Below are 23,791 nucleotides of genomic sequence, written 5' to 3' on the forward strand. Positions count from 1 at the left end.
CTTAGTCTATAACTTGTCAGGCCTATATAGCTTATTTTTCTTTTATTTTATTTTGTGAGTGTCTTCAGGAATTCTCGAGACCCTTCTAGAATAGGTACGAATTTTTCAAATTTATGGGCTTCCCGCCTCTGACACGGCTTAATGACCGGCCCAAGGCCCATTTTACAGGCTGTAGCCAGTTCATTTTAGGGTTTACCGGCAAGTGAACCGGTTGTGGATTGCCCATATAATGAGTGACTGAGAGTTCACTTCTCATTTCACTCCAAAGTTTCCAAGTTTAAGTGCTAGAAAACCCTCCCAAACACTCTCAAAAATTCTCTAGTTTCTCGGCGAATTCTTAGGCGTATCTCCGGCAATCTTCAAGTTCGTTCCAGATTCCGGCCGATATTCAAGGGTTTTCCAGTTTTCCGGGCGATCTTCAAAAATTTCCCAGGTTCCGATCAATCTTCATCTTTTCTTCATTCATTTCTGGGTTTCAAACCTTCATCACAAAGATATCAATGGCGGATTCTTCATCCTCTCAACAATCTCAACAATCTCAGCTATCCCAGCCTCCTGTGGCCACCGCCAAGGTCAATCGAGGTAAAAAATCTCTCGTCCATGCAAGTGTTTTTTCTCTTCGTGACTTGCTTTCTGAATTCGGCCAAGCTTTTCCAAATTTACTCCATTTAGATGCATATAAATTTCCTTCCAAATATGATCAAAAGGACGTTGATGCCATAGCCTATCTTTTTGGCATCAATGGGCCTTATAGTGCCGTGGCCTCAGGCCCAAATGACCGAGCCTGCTATCCTAAACCTGGGGCCCTTAGAATTTACAAAGAAACTTTTTACGCGGGCTTCAGATTGCCTCCTCCAGAGTTCGTTTTTAGACTTCTGGCCGAGGCCCGCGTTTGTCCGACCCAACTCCAGCCCAATGGCTGGAAATTTATTTACTGCTTTTTAGTCCAGTGCAAAAAGCACGGCATCGAGCCCAGTGTCTCGGTGTTTAGATACCTCTTCAAATTCGTTAATGCGCCCAACGATGAGGGTTGGGTCAAGATCCAATATAGGACCTTGGCCTGTAGCATCTTTGTTTCAGGCTCCGCCCCTGACTCACTTCCCCACTGGAAGAAACAGTGGTTTTATTTATATTTGAACGAGGGGAATTGGGCCGACTATTTTTACTCGGACTTTAGCAGAGCCGAAGATGGGCCTGTTAGGTCCCTAAAGTTGGGGGTAGAGGAAGAGGCCGCAATAAAAATCTTGACCGGGGACTGCCTCCACCATTGCTCCGTTCTTGTTTCTGAGGCTTCGCTCCAGGAACACGGGCTTAGCGATTTGGGCCCAGAGGGTATTTTACTTTTACCCCTTCCTTTTTTTGGGCCGTATCTATTTATCTTGTGTTCTAGTTATTTCTCGTCTTTGTGTTCGCAGCCCAGGAAAGATTGAACACAATCTTTGCAAAAAGGGAGAAGGCCGCGGCGAAGGCTGTACCGGCCGAGGTCCAGCGGGTCAAGTGGCCCAGGAAAAGTGGGGCCCAAGAGGTAGTGGAGAAGGTCCCTACCTTTTTGGCTCCAAGGCCCAAGACCGTGGATGAGGACCCGAGTCCTTATGTGGTCCAATGGGGCCTTTTAAACAAGGACACCATTGTAGGCGACGCCCGGGCCGCTGCGGAGTGGTCCAAGAACGTTGTGACCCCTCGCGACCGGGCCCACGTGGTTGAGTCCTCAGAAGACCTCCAAATAGAGATGTTGGGGGCCCAGGCTGTGGCAACGGTAAAGCCCATTTCTCTTTCTATGTCATTTCTTTACTTAGAAATATTTCTTCCGTTTTGTTTTACTTAGTCTTTTTTTGCTTGCTTTCTCGCAGATGAACACCTATCTCTAGGCGGCCGTCCACAACCTGAAAACGGTGAGGGCGGAGAAGGCGATAGCGGAACGCGACCGCGATCGTTATTTCGAAGCCTCAACTGCCAACTTTGAGCAGTTCAGGAAGGTGGAGGCCGAGCTAGTGGCCGAACAAGAGAAGGTGCGGTCGTTGGAGGCGGAGTTGGAAAGGGTGCGCCGGGAGGCGATTGCGGACTATAAGGCGTCGCCGGAGTTCGCCGATCTCCTTGCGGCGGAGTACGACTCTACCTTCTACGAGACCTTCAAATCTTGCTGGGAGAGAATCATAGATGAAGTGGGGGCCCAAGTCGAGGGGGTCACACTGGAACGGTTCCCGGTTCCTGTACTTCCCGGAGAAGAAACCTCTTCTCCGATGGCGGTAGAAGATCTCGGTGATTCGCACCCATTTGATTCCCAAGATGGTGGGGTCCCCACTGAGACTCTTGTGATCGAGGATCCCAAGCGGATCGAGGAGGGTCTCGAGGCCCAAGATGAGGAGATCCGGGAGGAGGAGGCCCAAGAGCAAGAGAAGGCCCAAGATGACATCTTCGATGACGGGCTTCCCTAGACTAGGTCTTCCTTCAGCCCTGCGCGGCTTATTTTGTAAATTATTATTCAGATATTTATACCCTTCGGGGTTTTAACTTATATATTTAAACTCTCTTTTGTCTCACTTTTTAATCTTGCATATTCAGCATTCTTTACTTAGAATACTCTTCGTAAGATTAATTTAAATCTTAGAATAATCCTCGGGATTTTAATCAGAGTTATTCTTACTTAGAATTTTTAAACTCTGAAACTGACTATTTTAAGTCCAAACTTAGGATTTTTATCCTCAAACATGTAAGTTCGATCAGACTTTGTGAACTTTCCATTGAACAAGACACAAGTACAAGCAAAAATGACTTGGATAAAACAAGATAGATAATCCTTGGGACTTTATTATTATAGCAAAAGAAATAACTATCTCCGGAAATCAACTACATGGCAGTGGTCAACATGACCTTATTTTTGTGGTAACTACTAACTTCTGTTATCACAGAGTAGATATTAAATATAATATATCTTTAAGTTGGTCGCATGCCAACTTCTAGGGACTTCAACTCCTTCCAAGGTTTGAAGCTTGTATGAGCCATGGCCTGTGACAGTCTTAACTTGGCAGGGGCCTTCCCAATTTGGAGCCATCTTGCCTTTGGGACCTACCCCTGAAGCCTCAATTTTTCTAAGTACCAGATCTCCTTCCCTGAAATATCGCTCCTTAACCCGTAGGTTATAGTAATAGGAAGCTCGTTTCTGGTTTTCCACAATCTTAGCATGAGCTTCGTCACGAATCTCATCGATCATATCAAGCGCAAGTCTCATACCTTCTTCATTGGCTCCTGGCTCATACTGCTGGACCCTGGAGGATGTATGAGTGATCTCAAGTGGCACCACTGCCTCGGCTCCATAAGCCAGCTGAAAGGGGGTTGCCCCAGTTGAAACCTTGCAAGTGGTTCGATACGCCCATAGTATAGGAAGTATGTCATCGGCCCATGATCCCTGGACCTTCTCAACTCTTTTCTTCAGTCCATCGAGGATTATTCTATTGGCCACCTCAGCTTGTCCATTAGCTTGAGGGTGAGCAACTGAAGTAAAGCGTAACTCAATCGAGTAATCCTCACAATAACTTTTAAACTCAGCGTTATTGAACTGAGTCCCATTGTCTGTAACCATGACTCGAGGTATTCCGTACCTGCAAATAATGTTTTCCCACACAAACTGAGCAACCTGCTTGGTGGTTATCTTGGCCAGTGGTTTGGCCTCAATCCACTTAGTAAAATAGTCAATAGCTACCAACAGAAACTTCCTTTGCGCGCTAGCAAGTGGAAAAGGTCCAAGAATATCCATCCCCCACATTGCGAAGGGGATAGGAGTATTGATGGATGTCAGCATCTCAGGTGGCTGTCGTACAACAGGTGCAAACCTTTGACAACGATCACACCTTTTCACATAGTCTTGAGCGTGCTTTAGCATATCTGACCAATAGAATCCAAGGCGAGTTACTTTATGAGCCAATGCTCTTCCACCAAGGTGTTGGCCACATACCCCTTCATGAACTTCTCTAAGGGCTTCTCGAGCCTCATCCGGCCTCAAACATCTTAAATAAGGGATCACAAACGATTTTCTATATAAGACCCCCTCAATGAGTACATATTTAATGGCCCTTACCTGTAACTTTCGTGCTTCATCGGCATTAGGCGGCAGATGACCGCTTTGTAAATACAACTTAATCTCATCCATCCAAGTAGCCCCTGTGTCAATGGGGGCAACTAACTTTGCTTCGATACTAGGGGTTCTCAAAACTTGATAATAAACGCTTCCTGAGCATACCTCATCATCGGAGGATGTGAATTGCGATAAGGCATCAGCCTTGGTGTTCTCCTCCCTCGGCACATATTCTACCAAGCATTCTTCGAATAGTGCCATCTGGGTCTTTACAATCCTTAGATATTTCAGCATAGTCTCCTCACGGGCTTCAAACTCACCATTCACTTGGAAGACTACAAGCTTTGAGTCGCCACAGACTTTCAGGTTTTTTACTCTCAAGGTTCTAGCTAAACCAAGTCCAGCTATTAATGCTTCATACTCTGCTTCATTATTGGTGGTCGGAAAGTCTAGCTTAATAGCATATTCCACAGTAAAGCCATCAGGGCTTTGGAGCACAAGTCCTGCACCACTACCTTTTGTTTTTGAAGCCCCGTCAAAAAATAGTAGCCAATATTCTTTAGGTTTTTCTTCCTTAGTAGGTTCTTCTACCTTGTCTCCTTGCCCCCCGACTTCCTGGTTGCTAATGGTGCATTCAACTAGGAAGTCAGCTAAGGCCTGAGCTTTAATCGCCGTTCGAGGTTTGTATCGGATATCAAATTCTCCAAGCTCAATGGCCCACTTGATCAATCTTCCACTAGCCTTAGGGCTATGTATAACATTTCGGAGAGGTTGGTCTGTCAGGACTTCTATCTTATGAGACTGAAAGTAAGGTCTCAACTTCCTCGATGCTGTAATCATGGCCAAGGCAAACTTTTCGATCACCGAGTAATTGAGCTCCGCTCCATGCAGAACCTTGCTCACGTAGTATACCGGTTTTTGAACCTTGAACTCCTCTCGGACTAATACAGCACTTAATGCTTGTTCTGAAACAGCTAGGTATACATACAAGGTTTCACCATCAATGGGTTTTGATAGAAGAGGTGACTCTGCCATGTACTTCTTCAGTTCCTCAAAAGCTACCTGGCTCTCTTCTGTCCACTCAAAGTTCTTAACCTTCTTTAATGCTTTGAAGAAAGGCAAGCACTTGTCTCCTGACTTGGATACAAACCTTCCCAAGGCTGCAATTCTTCCTGTCAGTTTCTGAACATCCCTTACACTCTTTGGAGGTTCCATATCTAGGATAGCTTTAATCTTGTCGGGGTTGGCTTCAATACCACGCTTTGAGACCATTAGACCCAGGAATTTCCCAGAACCGACCCCAAAGGCACACTTAGCTGGGTTTAACATCATCTTATGCGTCCTTAGGACTTCAAAGGCCTCTCTAAGGTGTTCAAGGTGATCCGCTTTGTTCAAGCTTTTCACCAACATATCGTCTACATATACCTCCATAGTCTTACCAATCAGGTGTTTAAACATCTTGTTTGCAAGGCGTTGGTATGTTGCTCCTGCATTCTTAAGTCCAAAGGCCATAACCAAATAACAAAATACACCAAAGTCAGTGATAAACGATACCTTGGGTACATCGTCCTTGTCCATCCGGATCTGATTATATCCGCTGAAACCATCCATGAAACTCAGCATCTCATGGCCAGCAGTGGCATCTATCAATGTATCAATTCTTGGAAGAGGAAAACAATCCTTTGGGCAAGCGTCATTTAGGTCAGTGAAGTCTACACACATCCTCCACTTCCCATTAGCTTTCTTGACCATAACAGGATTGGCCAACCATTCTGGAAATTGTATCTCTTCGATAAAACCTGCTTCCAGTAACTTATCGACCTCCTGTTTAATGGCTTCTTGCCTTTCAGGGGCGAAGTTCCTTTTCTTCTGCTTAATAGGTTTCCTCTCGGGGTTTACATTCAACTTATGGGTCATGAATGAGGGATCGATACCTGGCATATCGGCTGCCGTCGAAGCGAAAACATCACGGTTGTTCCTCAAGAACCTCACAAGCTTTTGTTTCAAATCTTCCTGGAGTAATGCTCCAATATAAGTGACCTTTTCAGGTTCTTCTGTATATAATGGGATCCGAACCAAATCTTCGGCAGGCTTGCCTCTCCTTTCCTCTTCTTCTCGGACATCAAGGTCCTCTATAGGTAATACCTGCCCCCCGGCTCCTCCAGATCTTAATGCCCCGATATAACAGCTTCGGGCCATTTTCTGATCTCCTAATTCTTCTCCAATTCCGTTCCTAGTTGGGAATTTAATCTTCATGTGGTAAGTGGACGGGATTGCCTTAAAAGCGTGTATCCCAGTCCTTCCAAGGATGGCATTATAGGTAGACGAGGCTTTGACAACCAAGAAATTTATCATACATGTGGCTTGCCTAGGTTCGGTACCCATAGTTACAGGTAGTTGGATCATGCCTTCAATCTTGGTTTCCACATTGTTGAAGCCATATATAGGCATATCCGAGGGTGTCAGTTGAGTATCGGAGTATCCCATCTTTTCATAGGCATTATAGAACAAAATATCCACCGAGGCTCCATTATCAATGAGCACTCTCTTTACGGACGAGTTTCCGATCACTGGTGTAATTACTAAGGGGTCATCATGGGGGAATTTTACCTTCTCAAATCTCAAGGTCGACGTTATCGAATGCCATTGCATAGTCAATTTTTGCCCGCTTCGGGGGTTCCCCAACTATACTCATTACTTCCCTTGCATAAGCCTTCCTCGAGTTACTGGAAGTACCAGCGGCTGTAGGTCCTCCGGAGATCACATTAATAACAGGCCCTCGAGGCTGAGCTCTCTTGTCATCGTTGTCTCTTCCACGATTATCATTGTCTCGATGATTCTTGTCTCCATCTTTGGTAAATTTGGATAACTTTCCTCTTCGGATCAAGAACTCAATCTCATCCTTCAACTGCCGGCAATCATCGGTCTTATGTCCTGTGTCTTTGTGGAATCGACAATATAAATCTTTGTTACGTTTCTCCGGATCGGTCCTTATAGGCTTCGGCCATCTAACACTTTCATCCTTCTCAATTTCCAACAGGATTTGACTCCTCGGGGCGTTAAGCCTGGCATACTCAGTAAACCTCGGCCCCACCTTTTTTTTAGCAGGCGATTTTTCCTCATCTTCCTTCCGGGAGTACTTATTCTCAGCATTATACTCCGTGTCATTCCCACGTTTCTTGAAGTTGGTATTCGGTCCCTGATTGTTCTGGGATTTTCTCAAACTTTCCTCCGCCTTTATATACTTCCCGGCTCTTTCTTGTAAATCGTTCATATTGTCCGGAGCCCTCTTGGCTAGAGATCGGCGAAAATTGTCATCAGTGGTGCCTTGTTGGAGTGCAATCATGGCTACCTTCTGGTCTAGATCTGGGACCTTCAAGGCTTCTTTGGTAAAACGATTCATATACTCTCGGAGCGACTCATTCTTACCTTGATGCAAATTCATTAGAGAGGCTGAGCTCTTAGCATGTGTTTTGCTTCCAACAAATTGCCCTATGAAAGCCCTGCTCAAGTCAGCAAAACAAGAGATAGAATTAGGGGGTAGGCGACTATACCAATGTTGGGCCATCCCACTCAAGGTTTGGGGAAAAGCTCGGCACTTGATTGCTTCGGTGACGGGCTGGAGTAGCAGAGCGTTCATGAAGGTCCGAACATGATTAGCGGGATCACCCGTACCATCATAAGCTTTAATGGTTGGGAGCTTGAATTTTCGGGAAATCCTTGCACCCATGATTTCTTGCGTAAAAGGGGGAACCGGGTTATCAGGATCGCCTGCTGGTAACAAGTGAATTTGATTCATCACGGTTTGACGAGGGATCTCATCCCTAGATTCTGGGGGTTGCATCCTTGCCTGGTCTCTTTTTAACCGTGCGATTTCCTCTTCATGGGCCCGGATCCTTTCCTCATAAGTTATTGGCCCCCGGGGCTCATTAGTTTCTTGCCTATGGCGGCGTCGACGGTGTCGATCAGCATCTCTTCTCCTTCGAGGGGGTGTGTCATGCTCCTGCTCCGATTCGGAAGAGTCGTAGTCAGTTACATGCACATAGTCATCTCTTGTGCCTCCACGGGTGGTTGTAGTGACCGTTGAGTAATGTGTGCCGGCGTCGGTGACGGTTGCAATTACTCGAGTCAGAGGGGGCAGCGAGCCAAAAGTCAGGGGAGTAGTAGTTTGAGCAATGGTCGTACCAAGCGGGAGGGTGGTAGTTACAGGGGTTGATTCAGTCGAGACCCCGGTGGTGGTTCGACTGCGTGGAACATGGATTTCAGAACGTGGTCCGGTTGGGTTCGTCATGGTTGTTGTTGTCGTCCCACAGACGGCGCCAAATGTTATAGAACTAAAAACGGGGGTGAGCGATTCGTGCTTTGGACTGGTCTCGGTGCGAGATGCCTACGTATCTTCTGCGTGAAGAAGAACCAAGTCCAAAACGTAGTTCTAGTTATGAGGGGTAGAGCCCTTTATATAGGCGCTTCGGAGTCAGAAGTGGGACGGAAGTACGATTCCGTGTATCAGACTTCTTATCGAAGTATGCGGTATGCCTCGAAGCAAGAGATAAGACAAAACTCTTATCCTCTTGTTGTTGACGTTTATCCGAACTTCTGAATATTTATCTGCTAGAATCAGATGTATTATAGAATTTAGACTCGTAACTGGACCTCTAACTGGGCCTCTATTAATTAATTACGAAATTAATTAATATTTAAGAGCCTCAGGCCCTATTTAACTGGGCTTTAGTGTTCTTGGGTTTTTAATATCTAATAATAATCAAATATTACTTCTGACCCATATCAATAATATATTTACAAAGCTGGCTTATTAGAGCATCTCCAACATAATTAACTATAATGGTTGGCTAAATTGGATCTGTAAAACATTATGTAAAATTTGTTGAATCTGTAATATATTTTGTTTCGATTGTACTGACTATATTGATTCACTAATTTTTACATACAGCATACTATTATTATTTCAAGTTGTTATAATAGAATACATAGTTTTAATACGGTAATTGATGACGTGATATTTGGTATAGATTTGTAATAGTTCGACAAGTATAATCATATAAAATTATAAACAATGGAAGAGGATGATCGAAGTGTAATATTTTCATGAAATTATTTATATTTTTTTTATTTTGGACATGACAATTTACTTTTTATCTAATAATATTTCATGTTTGGAGCAGCTAGAATGAGTATGCAATTTAATATCAAAACGGAGTAGTTAAACATATTAAAAATATTGAGGTATTTGAAGAAAATAATACTCCCACCATCCTTTTTAGTTGTCCGTTATTAATCTTGAATGTTTAAATTGATCATTTTTTGACCCCAAGATTAAGAACAATATTTTTGTTATTTTAAAAACTGATATTTAAATTTAAAATAACTTGTGCGTGCATTATAATCATATAATTTTTAATTTTTTTAATTTATATAATATATATAATGTTTAATCAAAATTTGATCAATTTGATTATTAAAATTTAAAACTGGAACTAAAAAATGGGTTGATTAATTAAGAAAGCGGACGGGTAAGAAGCTACGTGTAAGATAATCCAACAAGACGCAGGATATGATGGCACGTGTCCAAACGCCCCAGAGCAGAGTGGGCTGGTGAAAGCTGATAAATAAAGAGATGGATATATACATATCATGGATCGAAAAAAAATGGAAGGTGCAAATGAAAGCAAGTTGAAGGGCATGAAAGAAGAAGAAGATAGGGGAGATGATAAGAGGTGTGATCCCATGGGGAAGGCCAAGGAGGTAATCCGTGACTCCCTTCCCTTGTTGTCAAACAAGATGATGATGAGAAGAATAAGAGCAAGAAGAGTGATGTTGCTCAACACTCTGATGATATTCTTGCTTTTTCTCGATCGGTTAACGCTACTGATTCTTCCCTTGAATAGCTATAATCGAGATTTGGCAAACTAATATATAGGCTTTTGTATTGAGATTTGCCTACTTTTTCCTTGTTTCTTTTGCAACCAAAGTATGAGCAGTCCTAGCAATTTACACAAGTGCTTTCATGCTTGATTTCCATCTTTCAACTTCAAAAATGATCACAGAAAAAATAAAGTAGTTGTCTACCTTTTATAAGGCAGATCTCCTGATACGAATTCTGTATTTCTTTCACATTTTTATTAGAATATTTGCAGGAGTATCAAGATGTATGTTAAAAAATAACAAAGGAACCCTTTGTGCCAATGATTTAGAAAATATATGTGACCGAAATTCTTGTGTATATCTTTTTTGGGTTGCAAAGTATATTCATCTTATTCAAAATATTAAAATAATACTGTCTTTAATGTCTTTTAAAGATAATAGATCATTTTAAAATCTAGTAAGAGTAAATTTTGTGGGAGAAAAATTTAAGTCAAAAGAGAAATTATGCGAAAAAAATAACCAACCAGAAAAATGTTTGCGGAAAAAAGTTTTGAAGAGAAATAAAGTTCTAAACAGAAAGAATATTTATGACAGAAAAGATTAGAGAACAAACAAACGATTATAATGTTGAACAAACAAACGATTATAATGTTTTATTTGTTCGACTTGATGACAAATATGATAGGACTTTTATTATTAAGTTAACATTTTATAAATAAAGAAAACTATCAGCTGTGATTTTTGCTCCTGCCAATAAACGGAATAAATAAATTAAAAATTCTGGAAAAAATTAGTGACACACGTATAAAGCAGTATAAACAGAGCCATAAACAAGCACACATGACCCAACAACGATGAAGGTCTCTCTAAAACTAGTCGAAGAACGCCACACGAAAACCACAATCTCAAACCCACCACCAGCACAACCACTCCTCCTCCGCACCAAAATCCCCCTCACCATCTTCGGCTTCCCATTTCTCTCCGGATTCACCACTTCCGACCACTCAAATCTCTCCCTCTCTCTCCGCACTAACTTTCTCTCCGGCCCATCTCTCAAGCTCTCCTACACTCCCTCCTCCCACGCCGCCGCTTCTCCGCCCCCACTGACACTCACGCTCAAATCCGGCGTCTCCCTCTCCGGCTCCCCCAACAACTCCCCTCTCATCATCTCCGCCAATTTCTCTCTCACCCCTTCTGCTTTTTCCAACCCTACCCCTACTTTTTCTCTCCACTTCAAGCCTCAATTTGGCGATTTTTCTATAAGGAAGTGTGTTTTTTCGGACCCCAAAGGGAATGGGGATAAGGGTCCTGTTGGGCTTGTGAGTGAGAGGTCTAGGGTCTGGAAGGAACTGGGTTTGGAGGCTGGGGAGAAGGAGCCGGTTTTTTCGGGGGTTGAGGTCATGGCCAATACCAAAATGCCGGTGGCCAAACGGGTGGCGGTTAATTTAAGGTGGGGTGTTAAGTTTCCAGGGGATTTTAGTAGCCAATTGCCGTATTTGAGTGTTAATAAGATTGGGATTGAGAGGGTTGATGAAGTCAAAGTGAAGAAGCTGAATTCTGAAGACAAAAGTGTGGGTGATTCGGAGATGTTGATGGGCATGATGTCTTGGATGAAGAGGGAATTGGAGAGTGTAAGGCGAGAGAATCAAGAAATGAAGTGCAATTTACAAGAGTTGAATTCTAGGAAATCAGTGAGAAGTGGCGGTGGGGAGAAATCAATGCCGGTGGTTCAAAGTACTAGTGGATTTGATCAGTGGAGGAATAAAAAGAGTGTTGCTGAGGAGAATCGGAAGAAAGAGTTGAAGAAAGTTGAGGCTCCGGTGACCGATGTAGAGAGTGAATTGCAGAAAGCTATTATGGCTGCTTCCTCCACATGAGGTTGGGACTTTTCACGCTTTCTGTATCTTTCATTTGGCCCTTGAATTTATGTTTGTGTACATGTATGTATTATTGTATATTGTGTATAATGTTTGTGTCAATGTCGGCTATTACTCTTTGCAGCTTAGAACTTTATTCTCTATGCAAATTCTTGAAGAATATGATGATCTAATTTTGGCAACAGTTAGTTGACCAGCTGAAACCTTAATTTGTAAATGTCAAAAATGTACTTGGTCAATCAACAAAAACAATGTCAAATCTGAATGGTTTTTTTTTTAATGTAACAAAGTGTTCCCTCTGATAATGGAACTTGTGATTGTTGGTTAATGAGCACCAACCATCTGTAGAAAATCAAACGAATTACACTGCTACTCTTTTTTATATGCATTCAGGCATTCACTATTATTAAGGGTAAATGGTCCTGCTTTTAGATGATTGTAATTGCTTCGATTAAAACTGGAACTTACTACCATGTGATGTAGCGAGCAGGCTAGGAGTTGGATCCCAAGGGGGGCAGATTAAGTTTTCTTAGAACTCACAATATATTGTATACAACTGATTTTAAAAAAATATGCAGTATGAGATAGCACTTGAGTCATACCCTGCTATAACATTGTGTCTTTACTGACGAGGTAATAAGTTTTTATTATAGATTTGAGTGGACTTCCGTCAAAATGTCAAATAGGTATCATGTATTAATTCTTATTACTCATCAGTTTTCACTGTTCTCCTAGAAAGCACAGACTCTTCAGAATGGGTGTCTAAGTCTTCAATATGGGTATTGTATGCGTGTCCGGATTCTGCAAAACAGACGTTGTATGTGTGTCTGACTCAGCAACTCGGCACCAACTTGATTGAGTACGTGTCTGACTCGGCAACTCGGCACACGCATATGACTGGTGACTCGCCTTCAGCGTGGGCCGTGGGGCAACACAGGGATGGACTTGGCCTACCTTAAAAAGCCCGAATAACGTGTTTTTAAGGCCCAATACCCCTCTTTTAACCTAATTTCACAGTCTCTCGTCTGGATCTTTTGCCTCTCATTTGCATCTTCCGTTCACCCATATTATATAACACCCCTAAATACTTTATATCTTAGATTTGTGCCTTCACACACACATATTGCTAGGATTCTTGTGATGAATGAAGTAGTTCAATGTTTGACATATATAAATTCCATTTTACTATTATTATTATTAATACTTTTTTGTCTGAGTACCGGGTCTCTTTGATAATCGTCTCCGTACCCATATCCCATGTTACTGTACCTGAGTACATGCTTCCTAGGTTATCACTCATAAGAAAAGGTACATGCTTCCTAGGTTATCACTCATAAGAAAATACAACTCTCGAGATCTGAGGCCTTCTTTCCTTCAAGTGATCGAGGAGAGTACAAGGGAGGAGGCTGTGAAAGAATTGGTGGGATTGGCAAGGAATGTATAATTTTTTGCTTTGTGATTGTTATATTATTAGATACTTTAATTTGAATTTGTTGTGCTTTTAATACTGTGCTAATGAATGTATAATAGTAGGACTGTGTGAGAATGTACAGGAGAGTAACAATACTTTTTGAGTCGGCGAGCATTTAGTGGGTGTTTGGCTGGGTGGCTTCTGGGCTTAAAAGCCTGAGAAGCCCACTTCAGCTTCTATATTATTCCCTGTTTATATTTTTGTTATAACACTCCAGAGTTGAGAATCTAAGATGTTCGTGTTGGTTTTTTAAGCAAGCTTATCAAGGTTCTAAGAGACTTCTTTACTATACCTTTAAAGGAGGTGTGGCTAATGGCTAGAAACCATTTCAAAATCAGGTTTCAATCTTTTTTAGACTGGATGCCTTAAACAACACTGACAGTTATAACGTGTTTGTATATAGTTTTATTAAATGAAAAGGAAGCTGGAGCTGCCAGGTAAAGTGATTAATTTTACATGGAGAGTATATCGCTCTGTGTTGCCAACTGCTATGGCTCTTGCAGCAAAAAGAGTGCAGATTGATACCCGATGTTCTTGGTGTTTAGTGCATAATGAAGATGCAACTCACGTATTATTCGATTGCTCGTTTGCACGGATGGTTTGGGCACGTGTGGGGTTACAGGAGGTCGATTCAGGTGGATACGAGGAGAGTATCAATGATATATTTCATTAACTAGTCAGTGTTTGTACTCCGGAGAAGCTGGCATTGATTGTTATGATCTGTTGGAACCTATGGAATAGAAGAAATAGGTGGGTGTGGGATAAGATTAGCACCTCTGATTTTGGCGTTGCTTAATATTGCAGGAGTGGAAGCAAAATCAATCAGAAAAGAAGAAGTATCAGGTATGTCCAACACAAGTCCGAGAAGGTGGCAGAAGCCAGAACAAGGATGTGTAAAAGTAAATATTGACGCTGCTGTGTTTATGGAGTCTGGTTGTACTGCTGTGGGAAGCATTATCCGAGAATGGAGCGGAGGTTTTATTAGAGCTCGAAACCAGAATATAGCCGCAGTCTATCAACCTTGGGAAGCTGAAGCAATTGTGTTGAAGGTGGCAGAAGCCAGAACAAGGATGTGTAAAAGTAAATATTGACGCTCCTGTGCTTATGGAGTCTGGTTGTACTGGTGTGGGAAGCATTTTTAGAGAATGGAGCGGAAGTTTTATTAGAGCTCGAAACTAGAATATAGGCGTAGTCTATCAACCTCGGGAAGCTGAAGCAATTGCGTTGAAGGAAGCTCTCTCCTGGGTAAAGGAAGTTGGATACAAAAAGTGTGTTTTTGAAACAGATGCTAAGGCGCTAGCAGATGCACGCAAAAATGTCCAAGAGCGTACTTATTTTTACTCCATTGTGTCAAGTTGTGTTGATTTGTTTAAGCTCCGGGATTTATTTCTGATGTTTTGATCATTGATTCAATTTAATAAAAAAACACGTTCGTTTACTTCAAAAAGAAATGAAAAGGATTTGAAAAGTTTTATTATATCATGGCAGGTGCATGCTATATTGTTGAGACTACTAGAATGGATCAACATAAATGTCGAAAATTGTGATCATCTTATAATCACTAATTGTTGTACAAGATCGAGCAGAGGGTGGGTAGATGTTTGAGACTTATGCTTGTGAGATTGTTGTTTCGTTCTGCTACTCTGCAGTTATTTAATTGTTCGTGTATATTAAAGTTCAAAAATTGAAGCTTATATTGTGAATTGTCTTGACTGCTTACATGCTATAAAGTTGTGTGTGCCTTTCGACAGATATCTACAAGGGAAATGTTCAGCGCAGAAGTAACCCTTCAACTGCGAAAAAACGTAAATAATTTAACTCTAAAACAAAACGAGGAGTCAATATTGCTGATGGTGAAGACCCAATTTTAGAACATGATCACTCACACAACAAATCTGGTCGCGTCTCCAACTGATGTGACTAAATTATAAGATGAGTTTCACACAAGTACTTCATTTCTACAAGCGAAGCTCAAGGATCCTTTTGTTGACACGCTAAATGTGACTCACAAATTTTACATCTGAATTGGACACTGTTCATTTGAGCTGCACACTGAAAAAAGTAACCTTGGTAACAAAGGCAGTCCTCATCAAAGTAATGCTACTAAAGCCAGCATAATGGGAAAAAACAACACTTCCCCTGCCTAGGGGTGAGCAAATATAACTAATGCAATGCAGCAGTGGCTTGCTACAGGTGACACATGAACCCAGGTTGTTTACATATAATCATCTAGTTGCATAAACTTAATTAGTCCATCCAAAGGCAATATGGTATGGCAACTATATATCAAACTAAAAAATAAGGCATGAAAAAATTAATCTAGTACTCTGACAGCAGCCTAGAACAGCTTAACTTATTTTTAATCAAGAAACTGCAAGAGAAAAAAAACAGTTGCACTAGGTCAGTGTGGGCATAATTTAAACTAAAAGCTCTGTATGCACATTTGCATGCAAATGATTAATAAGAGTTGTCCAAGAGTAAAAAATGAAAGAATTTTTCATAAATATCAACATATTCACCTATAAATCAGAAAAAGTAATTTACCAAATACTAACAAATCTGTTTGAATAAAGTATGAATCAGCATCAAGGTCATGATCACAGCAGGAGGATATACTAGAACTGAGATGTTAAATGATGTTGAACCAGGGAATCGAATTATGCTGTCGGGAGAAGTCTAAGTTATCATTCAATACTAGAATGCAGCCCAAGCCTTTTATTACAACCCGATTAATGTGGAAGAGGTTGCGAATGTCACAATTTTAAAACTCACAAGGACAGGGGCCCTCTTCATTTTTTCCAAGTATCATCTAAGCTAACAACACTCCCTCAAAACTTTTACTTTTACCATCATATCCAATTTATCTAAACACATGTAAAAACTGTGTAGATTACAAGAAAACTCTTAGCTTAGAGCCTTAAATGATAGTCCTCTCCAGGATCTCAACATTTGCGACAAACGGATCGAATGCATTTTAAGGTCCCTATAAAGTATAGTTTCATAAATTATATAATTCTTTTTTGCTTTTGAATAAAAATTTCATATTCAGATTTTTTTTTCATAAAAAAAAATACACCTTAAAAATGCATGTCAAGCCGTCAAAAAGAACTATAAAGAAATGAGAGGGACAGAGGTAGTACAAAAATAGCAGTCGCTTGATATATTGGTATTGTTAATTTGCAATTTCTTCATTTTGCTGATTGTATGATTTAAGTAGTGATCAAGATATTCTTGTTAAGTTGTGCACATTAGGCTCCAAAAAACAAAAGAAACTATATTTTTTTCCTTGTTTTCCGATACTATTACAACAAGAAACAACATATATGGTTCTGCACTCAAGAGTTTATTTACATCTTTCTCCAACTGATACTAATTTTTCATTTGCATTACAGATGTGATCCGTAGTTATGTACTACTCCCCCCATCCCCCTCAATTCTTAACATTGGGGGATGGGGGCTCGGCACGCATTTTAAGACTCTCATAAAATATAGTTTGATAGATTATTTTTTTAAAAAAAAAAATCTTCTGAATAAAAGTTTAATGTTTAAATTTTTATACAGAAAAAGAATTTTTTTTAAAATAATTGTAAATCTATACTTTATATGCATCTTAAAATGCGTGTCAAGCAGTTGAAAAAACGTGTTAAGAAATAAGAGGGACAGCGGGAATATAAGATTGCATGCATGACGGAGCTGAGACAGTTCCATATTATGTATGACCTGACAGTATACTTTTTAATATTCGTTTTGCATTACCGACTTTTGGAAGACCATAACTTTTGATAACCATTAACCAGTACCTTACTCCACCCACTTCTATGGTTGCAGCAAAATGTTCTTATCAAGATAAAGGTTGCATTCCTGAATTAGAAGAAAAATCATTCTTAGAGTAATTCCAATCTTCCAACATTATAGTGCTAAGACTGAATGACTGGTGATATATTTTTATTCAATTTTCCAGGTGGAAAATAATGAATCTCATGATAAATGACATACTGCTGAGTGCCCAAAACAAAGTATCAAAAGTTGATCAATTAGATTGAGAGTAGGTAAACTAAGAAATAATCTTCTAATTTATGCAGGACTAATCTTCTATCCTGAATTGTATGATTCACAACTGAGTTCAGTTGGTGTACATTAGTAACATATATTAGTTATCCAATAACTAATATTAACTGATCCTAATGACCAGACTTGAATAGCTTTGTTCTAAATATATGTAAGTAATGTACACCAACTCGATAGCAAACCTCAGGATAAAAAATTAGTCCATTTAACATAAATTACAAGATTATTGCTTGGTTTATATTCTCTGAATCCGATGAACTTTTGAAACTTAATTTCAACCTCACTGTCAGATAGTGTTTAATCACAAGATACATTACTTTCCAGTTTCCACCTAAAACATACAAGAAAATGAATAAAAATAATCAACAATATATAGTCTTAGTCTTATATTCAACCCGTAAATATACTTCATATACTTGCTGCAGGAAGATCAGAAACTGCATCCTCTAAGAATAATTATTTTCTAATTAAGGAACATCACCTTTGTCGTAGGCATTCAAGTACAAATATGTGGAGAGACTAGTTATCATAAAAATTGGTCTTCCAAGAGGATTTAATGCAACATACTCCCTACATTTCAAATTACATGTCCAATTTTGACATTTTTTGGTCAAATTCACCAAATTTTGACTGAAATTTACATATATTATATAATTGTAAGAACATTTAAGATATCATCAAAAAATATACATAAATCACTGTCGACTGTATTTTCCAGATACTTCGTGTTGCATAAAAATAATTTATAAAATTCAGTCAAGTTGGGTGAACCTGACCAAAAAGAGTCAAAACCGGACATGTAATTTAAAACGAAGAGAGTAGTTAGGAACGAATATTAAAAAGTATACTTGACATGCTGACTAGTCATGTTAACTAATATGGCAACTTCATTGCTCATAAGAATACAAGTTTTCAGGTAACAAAACTACATGACACATGTTTGTTTAGTGATAAAAACCAACTTCTTGTAGAAAAGCTTTATAAGTTCAACCAAAAGGCAACAAGGTAAATTCATTGTGTTCAACCAGTAGTTGAAAGGGGGCCTAAAAGTTGCAATTTTTTTTAATTTTTGAAACGGGCATGAAAAAGCAAAGTAATTTTAGAAGGTCAGTGTGAGCATGATATAACCACAAGTACTCTACGTGCACAAATACACACATCAACAACTTTAAAAATGATAAAAAAGTTGCTGTCCAGGAGTAAACACAAAATAACTTCCGATTTATATTAACCAGATATAAATTAGAGAATACAACTAAGAAAATCAATAAAAACAATAGAGGAAAGGATCAGCATCAAGGTTATGATCACAGCAGGAAGTAAAACGAAGCCGAGATACTGAACTAGGGAATCAAATCAAGCTGTCGGGAGAAGTCTAAGTTATCATTCAATACTAGAATGCAACCCACGCCTTTTATTACAACCCGATTAATGTCGAAGAGGATGCGAGTGTCACAATGTTACAACTCAAACAAGGACAGGGGCTCTCTTCATTCTTCCCTAGTAACATCTCAGCTAACAACACCTCTCTGCTCAAACCTTTTACTTATTACCATCATATCCAATCCATTTATGTAGATTTCAATAGAACATAAAGACATATATACACATATTCTATTAAAAACTCAATTTAACCACAGAATTGCTCATCAAACAAACATAGAGATTCTACTCATTTTTCCTATAATTGCATTTTCTTATAAATGAGGAACACGTAATCAAACAAGTATGACAAGTTAAATAAGATATTAGAAATCAAAGCATTAATGTAAACAATTTATATATATATGTAACAGAATTATACATACAGAGCTTCGAGAATGACGGTAGGGTTTGCTGTGCAGCTTGTGACGAAGAAGGGTTCCCATTTTGTAACGAGACTGAGTCACAGTTGGCCCATTATTAAAGTGGGTAGCTCTTAAGGCCCAAACTTTACGTAAGAAACATACAGGCCCAGGATATATTTTTCTCATGAGCCCGATGTGAAGAAGTATATTTAATAATTTAAGAGGGGTGTATTGGATTGAGATTTTAAAGTTTTTTTTTGCATCATGAAATCTGAATTGTTTGAAATCCATTAAATTCTTGAGGTATTCAATTGGGATTTTAAATTATGCTAGAAAATCTGGTGGTATTCAATTGGGATTTTAAATTATGTTTTAAAATCGGATGGTATTCAATTGGGATTGTTTAAAATCCATTAAAATCTGATGGTATTCAAATGCTGATGGATTTTTTTTGATTTCATAAAATGATGGATTTTGTGGCATTCAGTGAATTTTAAGTTTTTTGAAATCCCATCAAAATCAATGGGATTTTGAAGCATTGTGCTTAAATTCTATGAACTCTGTGACATTTTCTCAAAAATCCGCATGAAATCAAAATAACATACAATCCATTAAAATCCATAGACTAAGAACAATCCATTAAAATCCCAATCGAATATTATGCGAATTTTAGTGGATTTTGTATATTCGATGAATTTTAATAAATTATATCTGATTTTGATTTTATGCGAATTCTAGATAAAATGTTGTAAAATTAAAGTAATTATAATTTAAGCACAATATCTTAAAATTTATGGATTTTAGTAGGATTTCAATTATATCTTAAAAAAAATTGAACATTCCCACAAAGTCCATTATTTTACGAAATCCAATAAATGAGTTCCAAATTCTCAGAAAAGTAGCCAAAGTTTGACCGCCTTTCAAAAATGTGGCTCCTACCAAACTCTCGTTAGTGACATTTAACGGGAGTCACACTTTTAAAAGGCGGAGCCAAAGTTTGACCATCTTTTTGAGAATTTGTAATTCTGGCCAATTTTTTGAAAATCGGTGTAAATTTTGGCCACAACTCTGAAGTTTACTCTTATTTGAATACTCCCTCCGTCTCATTCAATTGTATATGTTATTTTTTTCACCTTTTTTAAGACTTTCTAAAAGTATAGTTCATAAAGTATAGTTTCATAATATACCTTTAAATTATAATTTTTCTGAATAAAAATTTAATATTAAAATTTTTATTCTGAAAAAAAAGATTTTATAAAAACAACAAAATGCGTACAAAGAAGGAAGGTAAACTATTCACCGGCACTTCTGGGTATATGATTTTAAGATACCGTCGCGGCGGCGATACACAACGGGGACCCAACAAACAGCATCTTATTCTTGCGTAGGCCCCCCACGCCCCATATCCTGGCGTGGACTGAATTTGCAGGCCATATCATGTGATCTGAATGTCACCATAGGATTGTAAATATACAGGTCAAGTATAAAATTATTCCACAACAGCTTGCTCACCTGGTTTTTTTAGTAATGTCTGTAGTTTACATCCAATATTTCATGTATTTACCTTTTATTGCAATAATGTACTGTAGTAGTGTAGTTGAGAGGAATCACGACATACCTAATTATAGATAGGAGGCAAGGAGTTCATGATTTTACTTAAAAAAGATGGAGAACATGGGATGGAGCTCTTTGCTCTCCTGCATTCCCAAATGTTCCAGAATATATCTTAAATATTAAGAGCATCTCCAACGACGTTGGTTATAATCGTTGGCTAAATTCGACCTGTAAGACATTATGTAAAATTTGCTGAACCTGTAAGACATTTTGTTTCAATGGTACTGGCTATATTGGTTGACTATAATTTAAAAATAGTATGTTATTAATATTTTAAATTGTTAAAATAGAATATATTAGTTCAATATGGTAATAAATGATGTACAATCTTCCTACAGATTTTCTTACAGACCTGTAGAGGTTCGACAAATTTAGCCATCCACAGGAGGTTGGCTAAATTTATAGACAACAGGTGAGTATGGTTGGAGTTGAGTTTTTGGAACTGTTGGCTAAATTTTTTTATTTTAGGTATGCCAACTCACCTTTTAGCCAAGGGCTTTAGATGGTTGGAGATGCTCTAATTAATGACAAACATTGCTCCCAACGTTTACTACCACCAATAAATCATCTGTCCGAGTTAATATAGATTTTTTATTATGTACCCTTACACGTATTTTAATATATATATAAAAATATATACAGTTTTTTTATGGTGTGCCCGTGAGCACATACTAAATGCTAAAATATATGAATTTTGAAAAATTTTAATTGATTTATACTATCTAATAATAATGGACTCCCTGCATTTATCATAACCATACCAATCAAAACATTCTAAGTTTAAATATTATTTTTTAACTCTGAAAAAAAATAATTTATCAAATTATAATTTATAAGAGTATATTTTTCACTCTCTAATTCCTTACTCTGTCACTCTCATTTCTTTACGTTATTTTTTGATACTCTCAAGGTTTTGATGATGACACTAACAGCAAGCTAATAACATGGAACTGATATATGTTAGCATGCTATCAAAGGTTGTTTATGCGGACTAACAGTATTTCAGGATGTTAGAATGATTATAGCTGTCAGCAAGCTTACAGGAATATTTACAAGCTATCAGCAGGCTTACAGCGTGAACAGAGAAACAATCGGATAAAGATCAAAGTCTGTTTTTCAAGGAGATTTAATAGGAAACGACTTTGTAAGGATTCTAATATTTGTATATATCTTATATAAATATTAGAGCTCAGTTTTATAAAGAGTTTCATTCAAAAACGTTTTCCTAACAAATAGGAGATTTTATTTCAAATCGATTTTATCTTTAACAAACTCCTATTTTGTTTCAAACGGGTTTTAATTTAAATATCTTTACTGAGATGATTTCAAACGTGGTTTATCTTTTACTCAGTAATCTTACTTCATTCAAACGTTCATCATTCAATTCAAATTTAAACGTGAGGTTGTTACCAAGATCGTTGGGAAGTTTGTTGGATTATGACCGTTGGTATGATGTATATAAATTTGTGTGTGCTTTCATTTTCGAGAGAGAACAAGGAGAACACATCAAGCTTTCTGAAATACAACTCTTTACATTGCTAAATCTTTTATTGAGCTCTAGTACTTATATTTGCATATATATCTATATTGAGAGTTCATAGTTTCGGTTGTATTACACTTATTCATTGTATTGTTCAAGGTGTAATGTTTTGTTGCTGTGTATCTAGCTTGTGAAACAAGGGAACAAGGGAACTAGTTAGCTAGAAGAGTATACTTGGGAAGTATAGGTCTTGGTAGGCTTTTGGTTCGTGGTTCAGGGGTTTCAACAGGCTGATAACAGGAACAAGGGAGAAAGGGAGTTATATTATTGAATCTTGTAATTGTGATCATTATTGATTAATAATATAATCTCTTACCAGTTGGTAGGGGACCAGGACGTAGACCATTAGGGTTAGGGGTCGAACCTGGCTAAAATTCTTGGTGTTGCTAGCATACTGCTTTACATTATCTGCATTGCATTTATCTTATTAGCAGGCTAACAGTTTACTCTGAAAATTAACAGCAGACTGTCTTTGACAGATTAATTATTCGGTAACTTATAAAAATCGGGTATATTAGCCATAACACCTATTCACCCCCCCTCTAGGTGTATAATTTCAATTGGTATCAGAGCCAGGTTTGTACTAATACTTCTGTAACAGGAATAGTATCGATCGATATGGCTGATAACTTTCAGGGAAAGTCCGATTTTAGAGCTCCTCTCCTCACGGGTTCTGACAACTACAATTGGTGGAAAGGCCAAATGGAGGCTCATCTATCCAGAGATCCCCTAATGCAAAGAGTTGTGCAAAGAGGTCCTTATGAATATCTTGATGGCAATGGCAAAGTCAAGGACGTTGATGTTCTCACAGCGGACGAGCTATCAAAGGTTGCTGCCAATGGAAAAGCAAGGAGTACATTGATCAATGGGCTGAATCAAGCTGAATATGACAAGGTCTCCTCTCTTAAAACAGCAAAGGAAATTTGGGATGCATTGGAAACATATCATGAAGGCTCACAAGGTCTAAAGAAGGTCAAGCTCGGAAAGCTCATGAAAGAATTTGGAAGCTTCGCTATTAAGAAAGGAGAATCCATTCGTGAAAGCCAAGCTAGATTCCAAGTTACTCTTAATAGCCTTGAAAGACTTGGCAAAAAGATTCCTCAATCGGAAATCAACATGAATATTCTAAATGCAGCTCCGTTCGAATATGGTGCCAAGGTCACAGCATTGGAGTCAGCTCTCAACATTGATACTATGGATCACCTGGCTATATTTGCTGAGCTGGAACAATTTGAAGCTAAAATTGAAGCTAACAGCTCAGAAAGCAGCAAGCTGCCAACAGAGAAAATGAAGAATCTTGCACTCCACTCTACTGCCAGCAGGCTGGAATCAGATGAGGAAACAGAATCATATGAGGATCTAGCTCTTATGTCCAGAAAAATCAAGAGAATGATCGAAAAGAAGAATAAGATGAAAAGAGAAAAGGGCAAAGCTTTTGGTGCAAAGAAAGATCCAAAAGATGATGCGTGTTTCGAATGT

General features: G+C 38.8%; 1 protein-coding gene across 4 annotated transcripts; it reads left to right on the forward strand.

Moving 5' to 3' along the window:
* The first annotated feature begins 10,772 nt into the window (after positions 1-10,772).
* LOC108192745 (uncharacterized) lies at positions 10,773-14,780 on the forward strand. Of its 4 annotated transcripts, none has more exons than XM_017372918.2 (2): positions 10,773-11,833; positions 14,108-14,780. In XM_017372918.2, exon 1 carries the CDS (start codon positions 10,810-10,812, stop codon positions 11,830-11,832), a length of 1,023 nt encoding a protein of 340 aa, XP_017228407.1. In that variant the 5' UTR covers positions 10,773-10,809; the 3' UTR covers position 11,833; positions 14,108-14,780. The 4 variants fall into 4 exon arrangements, with proteins under 4 accessions (XP_017228407.1, XP_063938815.1, XP_017228406.1 ...); XM_064082745.1 differs by lacking the exon at positions 14,108-14,780 and adding an exon at positions 13,121-13,529; XM_017372917.2 differs by lacking the exon at positions 14,108-14,780 and adding an exon at positions 13,156-13,529.
* Positions 14,781-23,791: the final 9,011 nt, after the last annotated feature.

The sequence above is a fragment of the Daucus carota genome, chromosome 8, assembly GCF_001625215.2.
Source record: "Daucus carota subsp. sativus chromosome 8, DH1 v3.0, whole genome shotgun sequence".
Lineage (NCBI taxonomy): Eukaryota > Viridiplantae > Streptophyta > Magnoliopsida > Apiales > Apiaceae > Daucus > Daucus carota.